Source organism: Pararge aegeria, chromosome 8 (genome assembly GCF_905163445.1).
Source record: "Pararge aegeria chromosome 8, ilParAegt1.1, whole genome shotgun sequence".
Taxonomy (NCBI): domain Eukaryota; kingdom Metazoa; phylum Arthropoda; class Insecta; order Lepidoptera; family Nymphalidae; genus Pararge; species Pararge aegeria.
In genome coordinates, this window is record NC_053187.1 from 4,693,869 (window position 1) to 4,714,072 (window position 20,204).

Sequence of the window (20,204 nt, forward strand, 5' to 3'; positions counted from 1 at the left end):
CCTAGCGATTAAACGTTCCGGCCCGATGTCGAAACCATGATGTAGAAACCGATTAGGGTAGGTCTATACCTACCCTAATCGGTTTCCAGCATAGACTGCTCAAAAAAAAAACCCGTTACCAGCATAGACTGCTCAAAAAAAAAACTATCACGACATTTTGCAGGTAGAGTTGTGATTGGTTTCGGAATTGGTTTGGCGCTGAGCGCTCCGAGGGTCTACATGACTGAAGTCTGTCTTCCAAACATGCGAGGGATAGTTGGATCTTTTCCTAACCTTGCTATGGCAACTGGTATCACAATCCAGGTATCCAGTTATAACTTATAAGATATTCAAGTTTCGGTATTCTAAGATATATTTTTGAGACCACGCTTTGCAGGCTTGTTTTTTATTTCGGTAGCTATAAAATGACGTTAAAAACTATGTAAATTTTGCATTAAACACTTGGCAAATCAATCTATAACCTCAGCTGCAAACCGAGATAACACCGCAGGTGCTATATCTCGGTTCGCAACTGAAGTAACCTAATACATATACATAGTTCCTAACAGAGCTTATAGTCAAAGAGAATAGATCCGTCCTCACGTTTGGCTTTCTATGATCATCGGATCGGTGTCGGAAAAATCAGCACCATGATTTAGTTTATATACCATATGCATTTTGTCATCTAGTTTCTGATACCAATCGTAAAATATCTTTTTAGCATTTCACGCCCATCGGTTGTGATGATGATAACTTATTATCTCCTCTCTCCTTTATTTATTAACTCCTATATAGTAAAAGTTACTTAATTTTAACTATTGTTTCAGGCCGGTCTAGGTTCAATACTGAAATGGAGTTTTCTGTGTCACTTGAACGCTTCGTATGCTTTAATACTATTTATCATCAACTTAAAGCTGCCCGAAACGCCATATTTTATGCTGAAACATGCCACTATATCAGACGCTGAAGACTGCCTCAGGAATTTCCGGGCCAAAAGTTACAATCTAGAAGCCGAATTGAACGATCTCGTAGAATTCAAACACGACAATGAAATTTGCAAGTAATAAGTACTTTTAATCTTCCAAGATCTAAATACTGAATGATAAAGAACAGAGGTTCAACCCGAATCACCTTCATCATCATCATCATCAACACACTAACCACCCCCTACAGGGGATGGGTCTCCAGTAGCCATAGCATGCGGATTGGTAGATTTAAGATGCCTATGAGAACTCTATGGAGAACTCACCACAGGCATGTATGTCTTCTAACGATGTTTTCCTTCACCGTTAATGCAAGTTATTTTTAATTGCCTAAAACGCACATTAGAGGTGCATTTTTAATCAAACTCGGTCTCTTTGGATGGGAAACCGAAGTTCTGCCCTAGAGGCCCACGGCCTGGCAGTATTATTTTCAGACGTCGTGTCTATCAGAGCCATAAAAAAATAAATGTGGTATAACGTTCCGCATCGTTGTTTCCCGCTATCACCAGCCTAATAATGTTTTTTTTCTGCCTTTTACCGGGCCTATTGGTTAGAAAGCTGCTTCACAGCTGTTCTGTTTGTTTATAGATTAACATTTAAGCAGCAGTTGGCAGCTCTGTGCAAGCGTTCTTCCTGCAAACCATTCTGGCTTATGACTACCTATACGCTATTTGGGGAGTTATCTGGTGCGTCTATTGTATCCATGTGGACTGTTGATTTGTTACAGGTAACTTAAGATACCTCATCTATTTCTTCTTACCCAAATGTAAAAATATTTTTAAGTGTAAAGTATGGTTTATATAGGTATACCTTATTTTAGAAGTTTCAGTTTAGAAAAAAGAAAAAAAATATATCAGTTAAACAAAAGAAAAAGTAACTTAACAAAATTAAAATATCTTTATGTAAGAGTAATTATAATTTTTTCATATTTTAACACTTAAATGTAACGAAAAACATTACAATATAGTAATGTACGTAGAGGGTCTTCGATCAGGGTAGGCTGTATGTCACTCAACATTTGCCCTAAACGATGTTGGCCACGGTGGTCAATTAGAGAGAGAAAGAGAGAGAGAGAGATAGAGAGAGAGAGAGAGAGATTTTCCAACTACGTAGGAGATATTATAGTGCACAAGTTCGTGTTTGAACTCAGGCACACTCTCGACTCCTTCACTCTCATAGTCCGATGGGATGGCAGCTCACCCATGGCCGGAAGGAGATCAGGCGCAGGAACGACAGCTTAACGTGCTCTCTGAGGCATGTGGTGCTTTGGAGAGCACTCCAATATCCAGACTCCGGGATTGTACTTAAAATTTCTTGATAGAAAAACCCAATACTACGAGAATACAACGTGTAACAGAATTACGAAATAATATTGAAGGATGCATAAGTATTTCATAAGGAATCACCCTGTTCCAGTTCCAGTTTCCTTACCTTACCTAGAACAAGAACAAATTATGGTAAAAAATCCCTTACCTTTGAAGGCGCCAAATTTTATAATAAAATACCTATACTTATAAAAAATGTAAACTCATTCAATGTATTCAAAACTAAATTAGCTTCTTATATATTAAGTTATACCAATAAATTTAAAGACGAATACATTGAATGAGTAGATAATAGTAAAATTGAATTTAGTTTAGTCTGATGGCGAAGTGTATTAATTTATTATAGAAAACTAAGTTTCCTATGTAAGTGACTTAGGTCTTTTTATGGGAATAAATGTCTTTAAACCTAAACCTAAACACATTAAATCAAAAGAAGCATATTTATTGTTCCATACAAACGAATTCGAAACATTGTAAAACAATAAGTTTACTTATAATAACCCTATTAAAGTTAAAAGACCGGCACGCGCATAGTACCTATGCTACGCGACGTGTAATAAAGTGACAGTGTTAGGGTTATACCTGATTTCGTTCAGTCAAAACTATGGCAGTGGTTTATAAAAAAACTATTAGGTTTTCGGTTCCACACATAAGTCTCAGAGATAGCACATAATGTACCTCTAAAGCCTGTGAAGTATTATTTCTTGAGTGTTGATATATATGAGTGGGAAAAAAGTTTTTTTACAATTTTTCAACTGTAAAAAATTTATTTGTGCTATTTTTTTAGTTCGTTGGTGGAAAATATCTTATATTTTTCAGGAAAACCAATGCTTACTTGCTTATATGGAAAGCCATTCCGCAGGTATAATCTGCGTTGTGCGTAAATTATATTATTGTTTCACAGAATACTAAATCAACTGTCAACGCCGATTTGGGAAACTTTATTTTGGGCATCACGAGAATCATTGCCGGCCTCTTCGGAGGTTTCCTTATTTTCCATACTGGAAGAAGGCCTTTGGCGATTAGTTCAGGTAATAACCTTATCTTAAAAAATTAAAAGACTGCTATTTGCAAGCAGTTTTTTTTTATATATACTACGCCAACACCCTATCTAGCCCAAAAGTAAGCGTAGCTTGTGTTATGGGTACTGAGTTGACTGATGAATATTTTTATGAATAATACACAAATACTTATAATATACATAAATACTTATAATATACATATAAAGATCCAGACACTGAAAAACATTCATGTTCATTACACAAACATTTTCCAGTTGTGGGAATAGAGCCTACAGCCTAGGACTCAGAAAGTAAGGTCTGCAAATCGGGCGTCAAAATAGTGAAACGAACATTAAAAAAAATAAAAATTTCAGCTTTAGGCGCTGGGGTGGTGTACATAGCGATCGGTGTACTAACCATTTACTGGGACAAAGCATCCGTAGTACCGCAGATTCTCTTCATGTTCTACGTGTTATTCGTCGGGATGTGCTTCTATACATTACCGCCTTTGATTCTCTATGAACTTTATCCGTTACAAGTAAGTTATTATTTCACTAACTCGCTATTCTTTTAACTAACGGCAATGCCTAAGTTATTGACGCGTAATCTAAGAACATTCCTAAAAAAGGTATATGTATATATACCTTTCACCAATCGATTTTCACTAGGCAACTCATACAACCTAACTTGTCTATAATTCTTGCCACGAGGTGTGGTATTTTGTGTTCATGTATCAGTCAGTATTCAGTCTAAACATAACGCAACGCCGAATCGGTAGCATAACTTTAAATGGCTTTAATCATCATCTAAGAGTTATGACGACCTCCGTGGCGCAACGGTGAGCGATTTGAATTTAAGTTTGAGGTCCCGGGTTCGATAAGGCTGCCTTTGCACAGAGTTTTTTCTATTCTATTTCTCTGGTCTGGTCGGTGGCTTTGGCGGTGGCTTGTTACCAACCTACCGACAAAGACGTCCCGCTAGGCGATTTAGTGTTCCGGTGCGAAACCGCGTAGAAACCAATTATGGGTATGACTACCATACTCCGGTAGCCCGCTATCATCCATTGCATACCATTGCATACAATTCTACAATAAACTACCAATTGACATCTTCGAGATGTCTCTTAAAAAGTTCAAAGTTTGTATTAAACGTAAGCTTATAGAAAAGTCCTATTATAGTATAAAGGACTACGTAAACGATAAAAAAGCTTGGGTGTAAATTATTGCTCTAACCAGGTTGCTCTTCTAATAATTTAAAATGACATTGTGAGATGGTGATAACAAAAAAAAAAAAAACACCCGGCTAAGTTTGTTGTGGGCTTCTTCTTAGACCGGGACGCGTTTGGGACCCTCGTAGCTTTAGTTTTAAGTTTACGAATGTGGTTATCGCCATCATCTCACTACCGTGTAATTCTTATGTACGCATCAAAAGTGCCACCTGTGGGCTGATCCGTTTAGATGGATAGTTATTGGTATTATTGTTACGTGCTAAGTTTCAAAGATTTGAAATAAGAACACCTGATGACTCTTGAAGGCTTTAATCTTCTCTTCAACATAAAATTCCAGAAATAAGGTTCGTTGTTACATCATATGTTTGTAACCTTATACCCTGGGAAAACTTCCCTTACTGTTTTGATTGGCTACATTTTGCAACAAGTATTTATAATTTTTTAGTTGAAACTAGTAACTTTTCGTATGGAGTTTTGGTTTTAACGGCTCTGTTACCCGTGAAACCCCTTGACGACAGACATGCCTGTCGAGGTCTAGGTTGGAGCAGTCTTGCCTATAAAATGCCTATTAACCCTTGCATGAAGACACTCAAGTTGTACGTGGCAAGAAACCGTGATGGCATTTCAAAGACGGTATCAGAAACGTGGAAAAAAAATATCAACACAAATAAAGATGCCACCACTCTGGTCGTCTCGCTGTTCTGTGGTACAATTAGGACAGAGGAACAAGATGGTGAATTTTCGGAGTAAACAGTTCAATTTACTTGTGTTACATTAGTTTTAATTACTTTGCAGGTACGAGGTTTACTAGGAGGCATAACGATTTCGAATTTAAATATATTTGTCTTCACTGCGAACAAATGTTATCCGTACCTTAGAAACTTGCTTGGATTTGCGCACTTGATCATTGCATTTGGCACAGCTTCTTTACTCTGTAAGTTGACACTTTTAAAACGTCCCCGTTAGACTCCACACAACAATGAGGTTTTCAACAAATGCGGACCGCCGTTATAGCTTTCATCACTAATATCTGATAATCTTGAAATGTGATAAGTAATAATTTAAAAATGCAAAATATAAATTGTTGATATTGGATGGAAGAGCAACCCGGTTCTTCTCTCTCTCCGGTTCGGAGGTTCTTCTCGGTAGAATCTGCCGAACCGGTGGTAGGGTCACTACACACAGACAGACTTGACGTTTCAAAGTGCTTATATTACGCCTACTTGAAAGGAATGAATATTGAATTTTGAATTTAATCCTAATATAGCCCACCAACCCGTAAAGAAGTATGCGTGGTACATCTCAGCTCTAAAACCCTCTCTCAAATCGAGATATTACCTGTGCCCTGCTGTTGACGTCATTAGGCTGAAGAAAATGACAATGACTTTCTGCATCATTCATCAAAATCATTGTAGCTCAACTCACCACATCTGCCACAGACGTTAACATCATCTGCCTTTTTTCAGGTTGCATCTTCCTATATTTCTTCCTTCCAGAAACTAAAGACCTTACGCTGCAAGAGATCGAAGAATACTATAATTCTAGACGCTCAACGCTGACGTCAGAACGGAGGCTCCGATCTATTCAGGCCATTAATACGCTTAAAGTTACACCAAGCAGTAGCAAAATAACTGATCGACATAAAAAGCCCAGAAATGATAAAGTTCCAATTATTCAAAATAAAAATGATTAAATGATTTTTTATACTTACCTTTATCATTTTAAGGTTTATTTCACAATTTCCCGATAAGCTTAAGCTGATTGATAGCTTGAGGTATTAGTTCTTGTACTTAGGACAAATCACGATGTTAAATTTATCCACGATAGTAACAGAGTAGGAAGAACAGCCCGTCGATATATTAAATAAAAGAAGCAGGGCTTACGGATTTTACGAAATAAATAATGATAAGCATATAAAATATCGTAATGTAAGAGAACTAAATAAAAAAACATACTATAGCAAATTTAGCTTAATTTTCATAATATAATATTCAATACTGATAAACATCCAGACACTGAGAAACATTGATATTTTTCACACAAAGATTTTCCAGTTTAGGTAACCGAACCGCCTTGGACTTAGAAAGCAGTGTCGCTGCCGACTGCGCCAGTCCGTCGTTGCCTACAAGGAGAGCGAAACTTCACAGGGCATGCAAGGAGCACGTCCTGCTACACGCCGCCCTGTCTGAGGCGTAAGTGTTAAGTCTCACGTGCCTTACACTGGCAACCACGCCTTCAGAACACAGCATAGCAACAATGCTGCTTAGCGCCATTTTTACAATGCTCAGTTAACCTGAGCTTGCTAAGCCGATAAAAGGTTGGAGATATCAAATATCTCTTTAATACAAGCGTACCCAGCCCGCTTCGCCGGGCTAGATTTTGCTTTATTTTATTTAAACTTACAGCATTAAAGTCTCATAATATATTAAATCATTTATTTCTCTCCGTATTCATTTTCTTCTATTCTCTTCTCGAGCGGGTGAAGATCATTATCTACACCCATGTACACCCAACAATAGAATATCATCATAGCAAATAAAAGCTGTATTTGACAGTTTGACAGTTCAAAAATAGGAGTGCTCCGATCGTCACCAAACTTTACAGGATTACTCGCCAGGTCAATCCGGAGATTCCCTGAAAGTTTCATTGAAATCGGTAAAGCCGTTTCGGAACCTATACGGAACATAACCACACACTTTCTCTTTTATATATATAGAAGATTATCCCGGTCTAAGTTCAATTTCCTTAAATGTGAGAATCTATAAAAGGTTGTAGCAAATATAAAATTGGAGTAAGCCATGTTAAGTTACATAACATTTTTATCAGTAAATCATCGCGTGACGCTATATTTCTCATATCTATTATCTAGTTAAACGTAGGTTTCACAAAGAGAAAATCTAGACTGTATATATGCACTTTTGCAGCCATATGCCCTACTTAAGGCGGTTCTTGCTTCATAACGATTTTTATCAACTAAGTAAGTATAATAGTGTTTCATAAAGGTATAATTAAGGTATTCTAAGCTTTGAGTAATAATGCACTAGATATCGGACAGTTGACCTCTATTAAGTTTCTTCTAATTTCCGACGACCTTTCTGGCGCAATAAAAACCGCTGTGGTCTTATGAGGTTGGTAGGAAGGTTACGGGTTCCATTCTCGTTGGGTAAAATTTGGGAATTTATAATTTCTGAATTTCACTGGTCTGGTCTGATGGGAGGTTTCAGCCATGGCTAGTTACCACGCTACTGACAAAGACGCGCCGTCATCCGATTTAGCGTTCCGGTACGATACCGATTGGGGTTATGGGTTCAACTACCATGCCCTTAACAGGTTCGCGTGCTATTATCTTGGACTGCATCATCACTCAGCACCAGATGAGATTATAGTTAATGGGCTAACTTGTATCGGAATAATTAAAAAAATACTGCTCTATCTAACTCTGTTATTACTGAACTGACTGCCCCTATACAAATGGCAGCTCAAATTTTGTCTTCATTTAAAATGATCAATGTGACATACGATTGTCTTTGGAACTAATAAAATGTATCAGTACGTCAAAGTTTAGTTCCCTGGAAACAAAATCGACTGACAGCGGTAATATTAGTGTATAGGGCCTATAAACCCCATTTATTGTAGGGCTCCGATGGTCATTGTAGTGTGTAGGTTGTAGAAAGAGGTTCTAGTGGACGAGAGTAAAATGACAGCTGTCAGCTGTCGACTGTCAACGTCAACTGTGGACTGGGATCCGAGGTTAAGGAACGAAGCGAGCGGGATGTGCTTATGGATATAACTAGCAAGAGAGTATAATACCAGTTTTATTAGTTATTTTACAGTCATCATCATCACTGAATTAACCCATTACATACTTAATACAAATCTCCTCTCAGAATAAGAAGAGTTAAGAGCATAATCCACCAGGCTGGACAAATGCTTGGACTTCACATGCCTTTGAAAACGTTTTAGAGAACTCGCAGGCATACAAGTCTCGTCACAGTTAAAGCAAGTGACATTTAAATTGATTAGATTAAAAACGCCCAGCTCTGAAAAGTTAGAGGTGAATTGAATTTAACGTACACAAAGCCGCGAACAAAAGCTAGTTTTAAGTTGTCCAATCTTGCCACAAATAAAGAATTTTCTTTCTTCGTTAAAAGGTAGGTTCCTATGCACGATTGTTAGATTGATAACTTTCCCGCCGTAACCATTTCTTGTTTCAACTATTGTGATTAAGAACACATCAGAAATCTTGGGAAGAATCTTTTAAACTACTGAGCGATCAATTATTGCAATCCATCTTTTCTACTCTTTTCAATTTTTAGAAAACTATCCTAGTGTAACTTAAAGAAAAGTAACTTACTGAAAGAATTTAAAATAAAACTTGTATTACGTGTTTTTATCAAACAACTAAGGTTGCAATTTTATAAAGTAAAAAATTTAAAAATAGAACTCGCCCAAATATTTTTTTTCTCAGCGCCCAAGGTTATTCTTTTTTCGCAAATATCTTATATTTCTGTAATTATTCAAATTATATACGTAATATAAAAAAAATATATGTTACTTAGTTTAATGCCGTATGGTGATGGTAGATCAGAATGCAGTTGTCGGCACCCCTTCTCCTCTCGCGGGTGTAAATGATACAATAATTAGTAAGTAATCTAATTAAGGTTCCTTATGGACAAGGTATAATAGAGGTATGTAAATAAGGTATTCATTACATGGCTTATTTTATTATTGGCATAAAGCCATCTTTTACAAGTGTATTGCAACATTAACTTTCCCTTGAAAGATCATAATCTATGACATATTGCAGAAACAAAACGTAGTGTCACCACAGATAATAATAAGACTGCATGAAACAGGCGCGAAACCCACCTACGCGGGCCTTTCAAAAATCACCGCACTCACAGACCAAGTTTCATATTGAGTTCGCGCGCCTTTCGCTTCACGCGGCGATAAATAATTGTTCGATATTTAAAAATCGTGTAACATAACTACAGATAATAAAAATTAATCATTGTTTACCGTGATTGTGTTTGAAATTCGAAATGATTCGTAAAGTTCTGTGCTGCCTTTATATATTTTTTGGCGTTCTGCTAAGTGACAGTGCTATATCGGGAGAAAGTGTAAGTATTAAAAAAAACCCATATGAATATTTCTCACGAAATATTTCAATTAATATTCAATAATTATAAAGTTATAAACGTGTAATTATATACTGTAGTAGGTACTGTATACGCTTTAGCTCAAACCCCCACATTTCCCCGGATTTCTGCATTATTAGTAGATTACATTAGTAATGTAATCTACTAAAAAAATATCAAATCGTTTAGATTTTACAGGGATACGGAGTAAAGAAGCCAAAATAAAAATTGGGGCACGCATCGTACTGGCAAAGCAATTTTTTACATCAAAATTATGGCTTTATGTTGTAATATTTTTAAAGAAAGAAAATCCCTTACATATTCTTCAGGCACTAACTACTATTAAATATATTATTATAAATGCGAAAGTATGTTCTTTTCTGTTGGTTTATTCTGCTTCCAAGGAGCACTGGTGTAACAATTGATCAGCTCATTTAACTGATTACTGTGGTGTCTTTTAGTATACCACTTTTATTGTACTTGTTTCAAACAATAAACTATAGTATTTTTATGTTATTACTGATTCAAGGTTTACTGTTTTATTGCATAGCGATAGCAGTAACATATTACTATACTACTTTTCATCCCGGAAAAATATACGGTTCGTATGTAGCAACTTTACAGTAATCAAGGAAAACTTTTGTTTAACAACTTTTTTCAACATGTAAAAGTTTACTTTACTACTTACCCGCGGTGTATAAATCTGTACGCTTATGTTTCGGAGTTGCGACGTGAAGGAGTAACAAACATAAACATACACAGTTACATGCAAACTCTCGCATCTATAATATAAGTGCCTAGTAATACTAGGAAAGTAGAGCTACCGTATTCGAATTTTCTAAAACACATGCTATTTTAATGAAGTTGAATCAATCCTATGTCATGGAAGATTTTTTTTTGTAGCTTAGTATTAGTTTTTGCTCCGAGCGAAGGTCGATTAATTGACCAATAGAATATTTGCTTTTAATCGATTTTAAATAGATCAACTCGCTTGAGAACATACTGCTCCAGTTTCTATTGTAACCTTGAAAGCGTGCGACACATAGGTACTTAACGAGTATATTAGATAGAGGCTGCAGAGACAATTTACCCACGAGAACTACGTATGAGTTGATATAATCTCGACTAATTGTTTTGGAATTTAGAAGGTTAACACATTATTTCTTAAAAGTATGTCTCATCGCATTTAAGCATAATGTAAGGCATACTCTTATAAGATTATTAGACATTATGTACATTCATATTTCTTTCATCATTAACCTCAACCTATTACCAACCTGGAGAGCACGGGTCTCCTCTGATAGTGAGAAGGGTGTAGGCCGTAGTGTACCACGCTGGTCAAGAGCGAATTGGTAGATTTACACGCCTTTGAGTACACTATCGGAACTCTCAGGCGTGCAGGTTTCCTCACGTTGTGTACCTTCGCCGTTAAAGCAAGTATATATATTTTATTTGCTTAAATTAAAACCAAACATAATTCCGACAAGTTAATGATGAGGAATTAAACCATGTTTAATCTATATCCCCCGAAATATGCTCATAAAGGATGACCCGTGTAGGTAAATCCATAGAGAAAAAATAATTTTAAAAGACAAATAGGTACGTTATAGGAAGGTTTGTCTTTGACTTATGATAATTTTCTTATTGGACTTTTTTGAGGGAGCTGCGGCTGTGATGATCAAAAATTAGTTAAAAAAAATTAGATTATATGACAAGGGCACTTTCTGGGTACTTCGGAAAAATATAGCGCATTTGAAGACGCGTGTGTCAATAAAAACTCGATTTATTTACACAACACTGCGTCGGTAGACCAATCAGTCTAGTTTTCCAAATGTCGACATATTTTTTTATTGCAATTTACACCTACATCGATTTCATCAGCATCCTTATTGTCGGCCCATAACCGACCCACTAACGGGGTACGGTTCTCATTCAAAGTACGGACCTCTTTGAATGAGAAAGGCTTGGGCCGTCCACCATGCTTGTCAAGTGCGGATTGGTGAACTTCACATGCCTTTAAGACCATGGTGGAGAATTCTCAGGCATACAGGTTTCCTCACGATGTGTTCCTTTAAAAACGATATAAGCTTTACAATTGTAGAAATCATATTTTGATTTATTTTTTTGAATTAGAAAAGTACTAGGGTAACATGTTTCCTAGAGTGCTCATAATGTGCACATTATGAGAATAATTTCCGAAAGACCGAATACTAAACTTGGCTACGAAGTATACTTGGAACAGGAAAGTATCAAATTCAAATTCAAAAAGGTTTTATTCATGTAGACCTATAAGACACTTATGAAGCATTCATACATATAGGTTATATGTTACCATTAATGTTAAAGGTGATGTTGATAACTACATTCGTTAACTTCTTCTAGTAGGGTTCTGAACACACCCCGTTCTAAGAAGAGCCTACAAAGAAATCAGCCGGTGTTTATTATTATCATCACCATCTCACAGTCAAATAAGTATTTAGCTATGAATTGCTCTAACTCCATGCTTTTTTATTATACTTGTCATCCTTAATATTATAATAGGATCAACAATAATTTCAATAATCTTTTACAAAATTATTCTATGTATTACTATATTAGATAGGAACATAAATTTAGGATTTTTTTATATTTTATAATTAGGAACATATTATCTATACCTATATATTACAACTATCTCTATAATATATTAAGATCCATCTCATAAGATCATAATAGGAAATACCAGAGCTAGAAATGCAAACGAAAACCTGAAAATTAATAATTAAAAAAATTAGTAAAATTATTAAAATTAATTTGGCGCGATCCTAGAGCTATGGTAAAAGAACTATAGCGCCACCAGCCCACCACTATAGATGCCACTCCACAAGTATGCAGTATTTCGTGGTAGATTTATATATATTGCCACCAAATGCTGGAACGACATCCCACCACCTTTTAGAAATGCCAAATCAAAGTTTTGCTTTAAAAAATTATATCGCTATTATCTACTGAACATTCAAAAATCTAATGTGGCACTATCTTACAATAATAACTACTAAAACTTAAAATTATTATCTGACTAACATACTTTTCCATTACTACTTCAATGAAAATGAATTTTCAACTCCTTTCCATTATGAAGTTTACTTTCTTTTATAAAGTTCATATTTTTTGTTTTTAATATGTGATTTCATAACTGGACTTCCCTCAACTAAATAGGTACTGACAGAATACCAGCGTTGTGGGTACATTAGTATCCGGAACATTAAGCTGAGTCAGAACCTTTTTATTGGCACGACACATCATAGACTTAAGCTATTAATAATTAAAGTATAAAATTTTACGTTACTCTTATGTAAGTCTGTTTGTGTTGTTCTGGTAAATAAACAAATTCTATTCTATATGCAAAAGCAAAGTTTAACAAAATTCCCTTAATAATAATAATAATAATAAAGTTTTTATTTAAAGGCAGATAAACCCATATATCAGCTTTTATATACAAAGAAATCTATAATTAAATTTATACATTAAAACTTACATCTAACTGAAATAGTTAATAAACTTATTTCAGATGTCATAGGTTCTTATTTTATTTTTTGTTCCAGTCCCGATGAACAGACAGCCAATAGTCTGAAATAGGACTCGGCATCCCCTCACAGACGACCCTAAGTATTCCATTGTAAGAGTTCCTAATCCTTTCCCAAAAGGATGCTACACGAGCTCTAACAATACAATAAAAGTCAGGCACTCCCGATTCGGCGAACATTGTCGAAGCGCTGCAATACCGCGGTAGGCCCATGAGTATTCGGAAAGCATCGTTGTATTTGCACTCTTATGGCAGAAAATGACTTTAAACTAGCACAGGCTTAGGATTTTAAGTTATGTCTCCGAACGCTAATCGGCTACTCATGCAAGTTATTTAGCACAAGGAGCGACGTTTTTACAAAATAAAGCGAATTATTATTTAACCTACAGTAACCTACAAATTTTCAAAAAGGTACATTGCAGGTCGATTTTTTTTTTTATATTTTAAAATTGGAATAGAACGCTAGACTTCGTAATTCGTAGTTAAACTCGTCAACCAAAGAAGTTAAACCAAGCTAATAAGTACTTATGTTATGAAAGAGGAATTATCGTAAAGCTATAGGTAATAAAGTGTCCGGACTGGTGTAATGTACACCAGCTTAAAAAGACACACCACTGCGCCAGACAGGTCGTCGGAAAAAAATGAATATTACCAGTTGAGTACATCTAAACAACCGGTGCGTGGTAATGCGGGAGAAAGTGAACGCGTTATGGATGCTCCTATTTGCCGTGACCTTGTTCGTTTGTTTTGCGTTACGACTCTTCTGTTTGAAAATCCTGCGATATGTAGACTGCGTCTAGTGACCACCGAGCATCGTTTTGGAGTGACTATTTTTTTTATACCTCTACAAGTTAGCTCTTACTTGCATTCTGACGGCACGTCTCTTAGGATTGGGTAAGCCACAGCCGAAGTTTTCAACAGGACTAGAAAAAAAAAAATCATCACCATCATCATCACATTAACTCATTACCGGCCCACTACAGAGCACGGGTCTCCTCCCATAATGAGAAGGAGATAAGGCCGTAGTCCACACCACGCTAGCCCAGTGCGAATTGGGGAAATCCCAAATTATCGGGCGAGTGGCGCAGTGGGCAGCGACCCTGCTTTCTGAGTCCAAGGCCGTGGGTTTGTGTGATGAACATGAATGTTTTTTAGTGTCTGGGTGTTTATCTGTATATTATAAGTATTTATGTGTATTATATTCATAAAAGCTGATGAAATATTCATCAGCTTTTATGAATATAATAACACCCATAACACAAGCTACGCTTACTTTGGGGCTAGATGGCGATGTGTGTATTGTCGTAGTATATTTATTTAAATTGGGATGGTACGTGAGATGTTCTGCGTGGGATGTTCTATCCCCGAAGGGGGATTTCCCAGATGGGGAAATCCCCTTCTAGGGGGTTCTATCCCAGAAGAAAATTTATTTGAAAACTATCGTATAACCAGAGCAATACTTCGCTTGGCATGCTAGGAACCTGTACTACAGACTGTTTATCAACCTTAGGCATAACTAAGCCGGAACACGGCAGAAATAAGCATGGCTGGAGTACTTCACCGGACGAGCTCTTCTACCACTGAAAAATAGATACAACACGCTCACAAATTTTTGTTCCTACGGTGCACCAAAACTTGCTTTAATAAATAAAATTATCCATTCATATATTCATTAACTGAATAAAACTGCCAAAAGACAATTAAGAATTGGTTCATTAACAATGTATGAGGATTGTGAGTGGTAAGGAGAATTTAAAATGTCATGTTATTCCCTCATCCAAATATGTCGTAATTTTATATACCTAGATAAATATTTACGTGCCATACACATTTGTTATATTTTAAATATATTGAATTGCTTTTAGGCATTGTGTCCTAATGGACAGAGAAGCGGTGATAGCGCATTGGGTAGGAGCTCTACTTCTCTTTCGGGGAGCGGAGTTCGAACCCTAGCTCGTATCTCTAACTTTTCTAAGTTATGTGCGTTTAAAGTAATTAAAATATCACTGTGAAGTGAAACATCGTAAGAAAACCTGCATGCCTGAGAGTTCTACATAATGTTCTCAAAAGTGTGTAGAATCCACCAATGTAGTGGGCCGGTAATGGGTTGATGTGATGATTATCTTAATGTAACATGAATTAAAATAATAATAAGAATAATTGAGAAAATAAATAGAGAGAGAGAATGAGGTATGAATAATAATACACATATAGTCCTTTACACATACACTCCAACAATTCAAAACAAAGACTATTCATATTATAGTCCTTTCTCTGGGATGGCCGATAGCGTTTTGCAGGGGAGATTGGTGGGTTCTAAATACATTTCGAGCCTCCTGAAGACTGCTGAGGGCGGCCACCTTGGGAGTTAGAAATCTCACATGATCCGATTTCTCCCCTAAAAGTATCTTGTTTTTTGAAAGATTCCCCGTCACCCATTACTAAGAAGAGGTCCGAGACTGATGTCGTACTCACTCCTTACATAGGCTCAGTTTTGGAGAGGAAAGGTAATATTATTAATATTTAAAATTGATTATATTATATTTTAAAGCAAAGCGACGATAGCCTAGAAGTTAGGGAGAAAGGTACGGCCTACCTTTTGAGGGTACCGAGTTAGATACCTCTCCTCTAACTTTTCAGAGTTATGTGCCATTTTAAGTTAAGGAATCCAAATATCGCTTGCTTTAACGGTTAAGGAAAAAGTGATGAAGGAACCTCCATGTCTGTTAGTTTTCAAAGGTGTGTGAAGTTTACTAAGTAGCCAGCGCAGTGGTGTACAGCTAAAACCTTTCTCATTCTAAGAGGATACGCATGCCCTCTAGGTTCCTCACGATATAATAATGATGTTATAAGGAAAAAATATCAATTGAATATACTAAAACAGCTCCTTAAGCTTTTAATGGATGTTAACTAAAACATCGACAAGCTTTCAACTGCGGTACACCACAACGCAATCAAAATTTAATTGGACAAGGCAAGATGGCAATAGACAATTTCACAGCTAGGAAGACTGTGCTGACGACAACTGACGTAACTGGTTGCTGGTTACGTAAAATTTGCTTTTCCATCTATAAGCAAATTATTCTTGGGCATGGAAATTATATGGCATATCTAATATTATTCTGATTGCTCGATAAAATCTCAACAAATTGCGACGTCATATTGGCTATGGGTGGGGCATATAGGTCTCGAAACTTATGGATATTTGGGTCTTAAAGTGTATCCTATTAGGTGGACAGTCAAACTAAAAGGAGATCCAGTTAGTCGCTTATCGCAGGAGACGTAAGTCCGTGGTTATTTAGAAAACCCTACAAAATACTTCAGCTGTTTTTTCTGGTGGGATATTTTGACCGCACCGACTTCAATCGATTGCCTACGATGCCATCTACATCCGATAACCCTTCATATTTGCGGTTTCTTTTTACTTACCCAACTTTAGCGCCATTCTCAACAAAAGGAGGCCTAAACATATCCTAAAGACCCTGACAATCAGATCACTACCGACAACGCTTCCTATCAGGACACAAAATCAACCTCTGCACAGTGTCTTCGCCGGCTAAAAGGATTTCTCCGATTTCTGACGTCATCCGGACGTGCGCTCACATCCCGACCTCGGAGGGGTGCGAACTAAACACCGCTCGCAGCCCCGTCATTCCAATCTTCCTTCAAGCTCCTGCTGGAAGAGCGTTATTTTGCTCGCCAACCAGCACGCGTTACGCCGTTGAAATCATTTGGGTTAATGAGCTACAAACAATGCGAAAAATAAAACGATGCCATTGTTGACTGACTGATCACACTTACTTTTCGGGGCTACAAGCACGATGGTACAGCGAAACGTGTGCTTCGGAGAGCATTCTAAGCCGTTCAATCTTGTGGTGAGCCTTCGGGATCTTTATATCTCGCCCATTCCTTAAATTCAATTCACCCTAAAAAGCTTCGAATACTCACTCTTATAGCGTAGCTGTAGCTTTCAAGTTGGAGGCTCAGTAATCCCCTGTTCGTCGACCCCCCCATTTTGCTGCTACGGCATACCTTGTTTTTTCCATTTCAGTTTGTTAACCTTTTTCTTTTGGCGTGGTGCAAAAGCTTTATTGGGCAGAATGGAGGTTATGTGGGTCTCCCCCCTCAAAAGGGGGTATACTCAAACTAAACACAACACGGCCGACACGGGGAACCCATTTTGTACTTCCCGGATGTCTACTAACCACTCGAACCGACTGCTGGGGCTCGGTTGGGGTTTAAGCCATAGTCCTGGTTAGTATCAATAACATAAAATAGAATACAAAGGCCTTGAGCAATGTGATGGGTCAAAGTTCTTTACATTCCTCTCTTATGAAAGAGTTATGTACCCAGGATTGGTTCTGGCAATAATGATGAGGCTATGCCCCAAAATAAGTCCCGCTATCGACCAATAAGAAAAAATTAGCTATCAGCATAGCGGATTTGAAACTGGCTAAGTTAACGTCACCGACCCACATCAAGCCTTATATAGGCTGTATGTCTATAAATGAGTTAGCAAGGTTGCGCCCACGTGGCGTCTATGACTCAATCGAGCCGCAAAATGTCGCATACAAAACATTATTTAAGTCTTCCCATATTGTTCAAGAACGATTCAATACGAGTCGCAAAGCTGAAGTGTCGTAACTCGAAGAACCGATGGACGCAGGGTCTATGTTGGAATGGCGACCTCGCACCGATATGGGTAGCGTTGGGAGATTTCCGAAATAGCTATCAAAATAAAATAAGTCGCAGAGACGTTGGACGTATCTAAGCGGCACGAAACCGTGGAAATTTGATCTCCTAAAAGACGTGCAAGCATTGGAGGTTGATCGTTTGGTATAATAATAATGATGATGACGATGAAACTAAAAAGAATCTGTGGCAATAGAAATATTTTACATCATACTTGTTGTGATTACTATTTTCACTATTGGTGAAAATATCTGGATATATTTTTATTACGAATTTTTGGAGCACCCTCCAAATGATGTAGGAGCAGTGATGATGATGACATTGTTCAAAAACTCTTTCAATAAAGTAGTAATATTATACACATACATATAGTACATATAGTATAGTACATATAGTAGTACATATAGTAGTAATATTTGATTTGGATTTTATTTTTATCGTAATTACTATTACTTAGTTTCACGAGTTATGGAAATACCTGTGTATTTTGTTATACAAATATTCGACTAACTTCTCGATATCATGTCTAAACGAACAAATTTTCATGTCACGTTACATGTCACGTTAAAGCTAGATATATTACCTATACAGCTATTGTTTCCAACTATCATTGCTCAATCTTTAGAGTTAGCTTTCGTATGAAAAAGGAAGTCTTCGCAGAGAAATTAATTCATTTATGCCGTTGAAAGTAGCTTCAATTAATAAAATAAACCAAGGTTGTATCGCTTCAGATTGCTAAGCTACAAGAGATTGCAATAAATCAACTATTTTCTTAATCCCAAGGTATTTAACCAATGCAACCGAACGGGTTACATAAGCAATGATCCGTAAACTGTCTTAGGCAAGATACCTATTTGGTATTTACCTGTTCATATTTAGTTGATACCTACTTTACGCAAGTTTTAGTGGAATAATACTTCCTAAATAGGATTCCTTACAACAGGAGGTAATCAATAAGATGTATTTTTGGTGATGTTACTCTATAGCTAATAATGCGACTGTAAACCTGCGTTGATATCTATACCTGCTTCTATATCTATACAAATATTATAAAGAGGAAAGATTTTCTTGTTTGTTTATTGTTGTTGTTGATCCAACAGGCTCCGAAGGTATTGTACCGATTTAAAGTATTCTCGCCAAAAGAATGCTAAACTATCACGAAGAAATATTTATTGCAATAATGTAAACCAAAGTAGCAAAACTACTGATGATACTTAAAAATTATGTATTATTTGTTATAAGTACTCATTATTACTGACGATAAACGTCCGCAAGGGAATATATTTAACTATCATAGAAAAGTCGCAATACCTTTTGTGTTCTAATATTTTATAAGATAACCGGTAGAAACAAAAGTGGATTATGTAATATGTTAGCACCACAATATTAATTCACATTCAAAGACATAGTTTTACCATCACCTTTGATGATAAAGCAGTAAAATACTTTATATTCATTCCAATCGGACATTTAATGCTGAAATTATAGCGAGTTTAAAAAATTTAGGACCCCTGATGAAACAGTCATTTTTAGACATGTAGGTAGGTACCTAATTTATTGGAAAAGATCTTATTAAAAACTACACCAGATTATTTCTTACAAGAATACACCATTTTTTAAGTGGCGTATGCTTGGTAAAGTCGCAAAATTTATATTATTGTATGACGCACATAACTTAAAATAATATGACGACCTTCCGAAATGGTGAATGCTATGAATTCCCAGCAGGGGTAATTTGTGATTTTATAATTTCTGAATTTTCTCTGGTAAAACCCGGACAAAGTCGCGGGCAACAGCTAATAGATGATATATTCGAAAGTTAAAGTCTAACTGGTTCCTTTCCGAAGGGGTTCTATCTATCTGATAAAGAAAAATATCCCGAAAAGTCGCTCAAAACGCTGTGCGTCTACATTGCTAGACACCCTTCCGAGATCTTGGTTTCCTGATTATTAAATATAGGGCACCATTAGGCAGGCCCATCTTTGCCCATCTTATATAGCAGCCATTCATCATATCAATCCATCACCACCATCATCCCACAATGAGCTACATTGCTAGACACCCTTCCGAGATCTTGGTTTCCTGATTATTAAATATAGGGCACCATTAGGCAGGCCCATCTTTGCCCATCTTATATAGCAGCCATTCATCATATCAATCCATCACCACCATCATCCCACAATGAGAAGGGATTAAGGTGGACTACGGCCACCTTTGAGAACATTATGGAGAACTCTCAGGCATGCTGGTTTCCTTACGATGTGTTACTTCACTGTTATTGATATTTGAATTT

At 36.7% G+C, this 20,204-nt stretch overlaps 1 protein-coding gene and 1 long non-coding RNA gene across 3 annotated transcripts in view; both read left to right on the plus strand.

The window, feature by feature from the left end:
* The first annotated feature begins 1,627 nt into the window (after nucleotides 1-1,627).
* On the plus strand, nucleotides 1,628-3,691 carry LOC120625553. The gene is made up of 3 exons (XR_005658816.1): nucleotides 1,628-1,689; nucleotides 3,192-3,318; nucleotides 3,663-3,691. It is a non-coding gene; the product is annotated as an uncharacterized LOC120625553 (long non-coding RNA).
* A 5,740-nt stretch (nucleotides 3,692-9,431) lies between these two features.
* LOC120625895 (general odorant-binding protein 70) overlaps nucleotides 9,432-20,204 on the plus strand; it is a 43,370-nt gene continuing 32,597 nt past the window's right edge. For both annotated transcript variants that reach the window (XR_005658829.1, XM_039893154.1), the window contains exon 1: nucleotides 9,432-9,636. Coding sequence is in view for 1 of the 2 variants with exons in the window: in XM_039893154.1 (XP_039749088.1) it covers nucleotides 9,559-9,636 (78 nt within the window). In the remaining variant the exon portion in view is untranslated. The remainder of the gene's footprint in view (nucleotides 9,637-20,204) is intronic.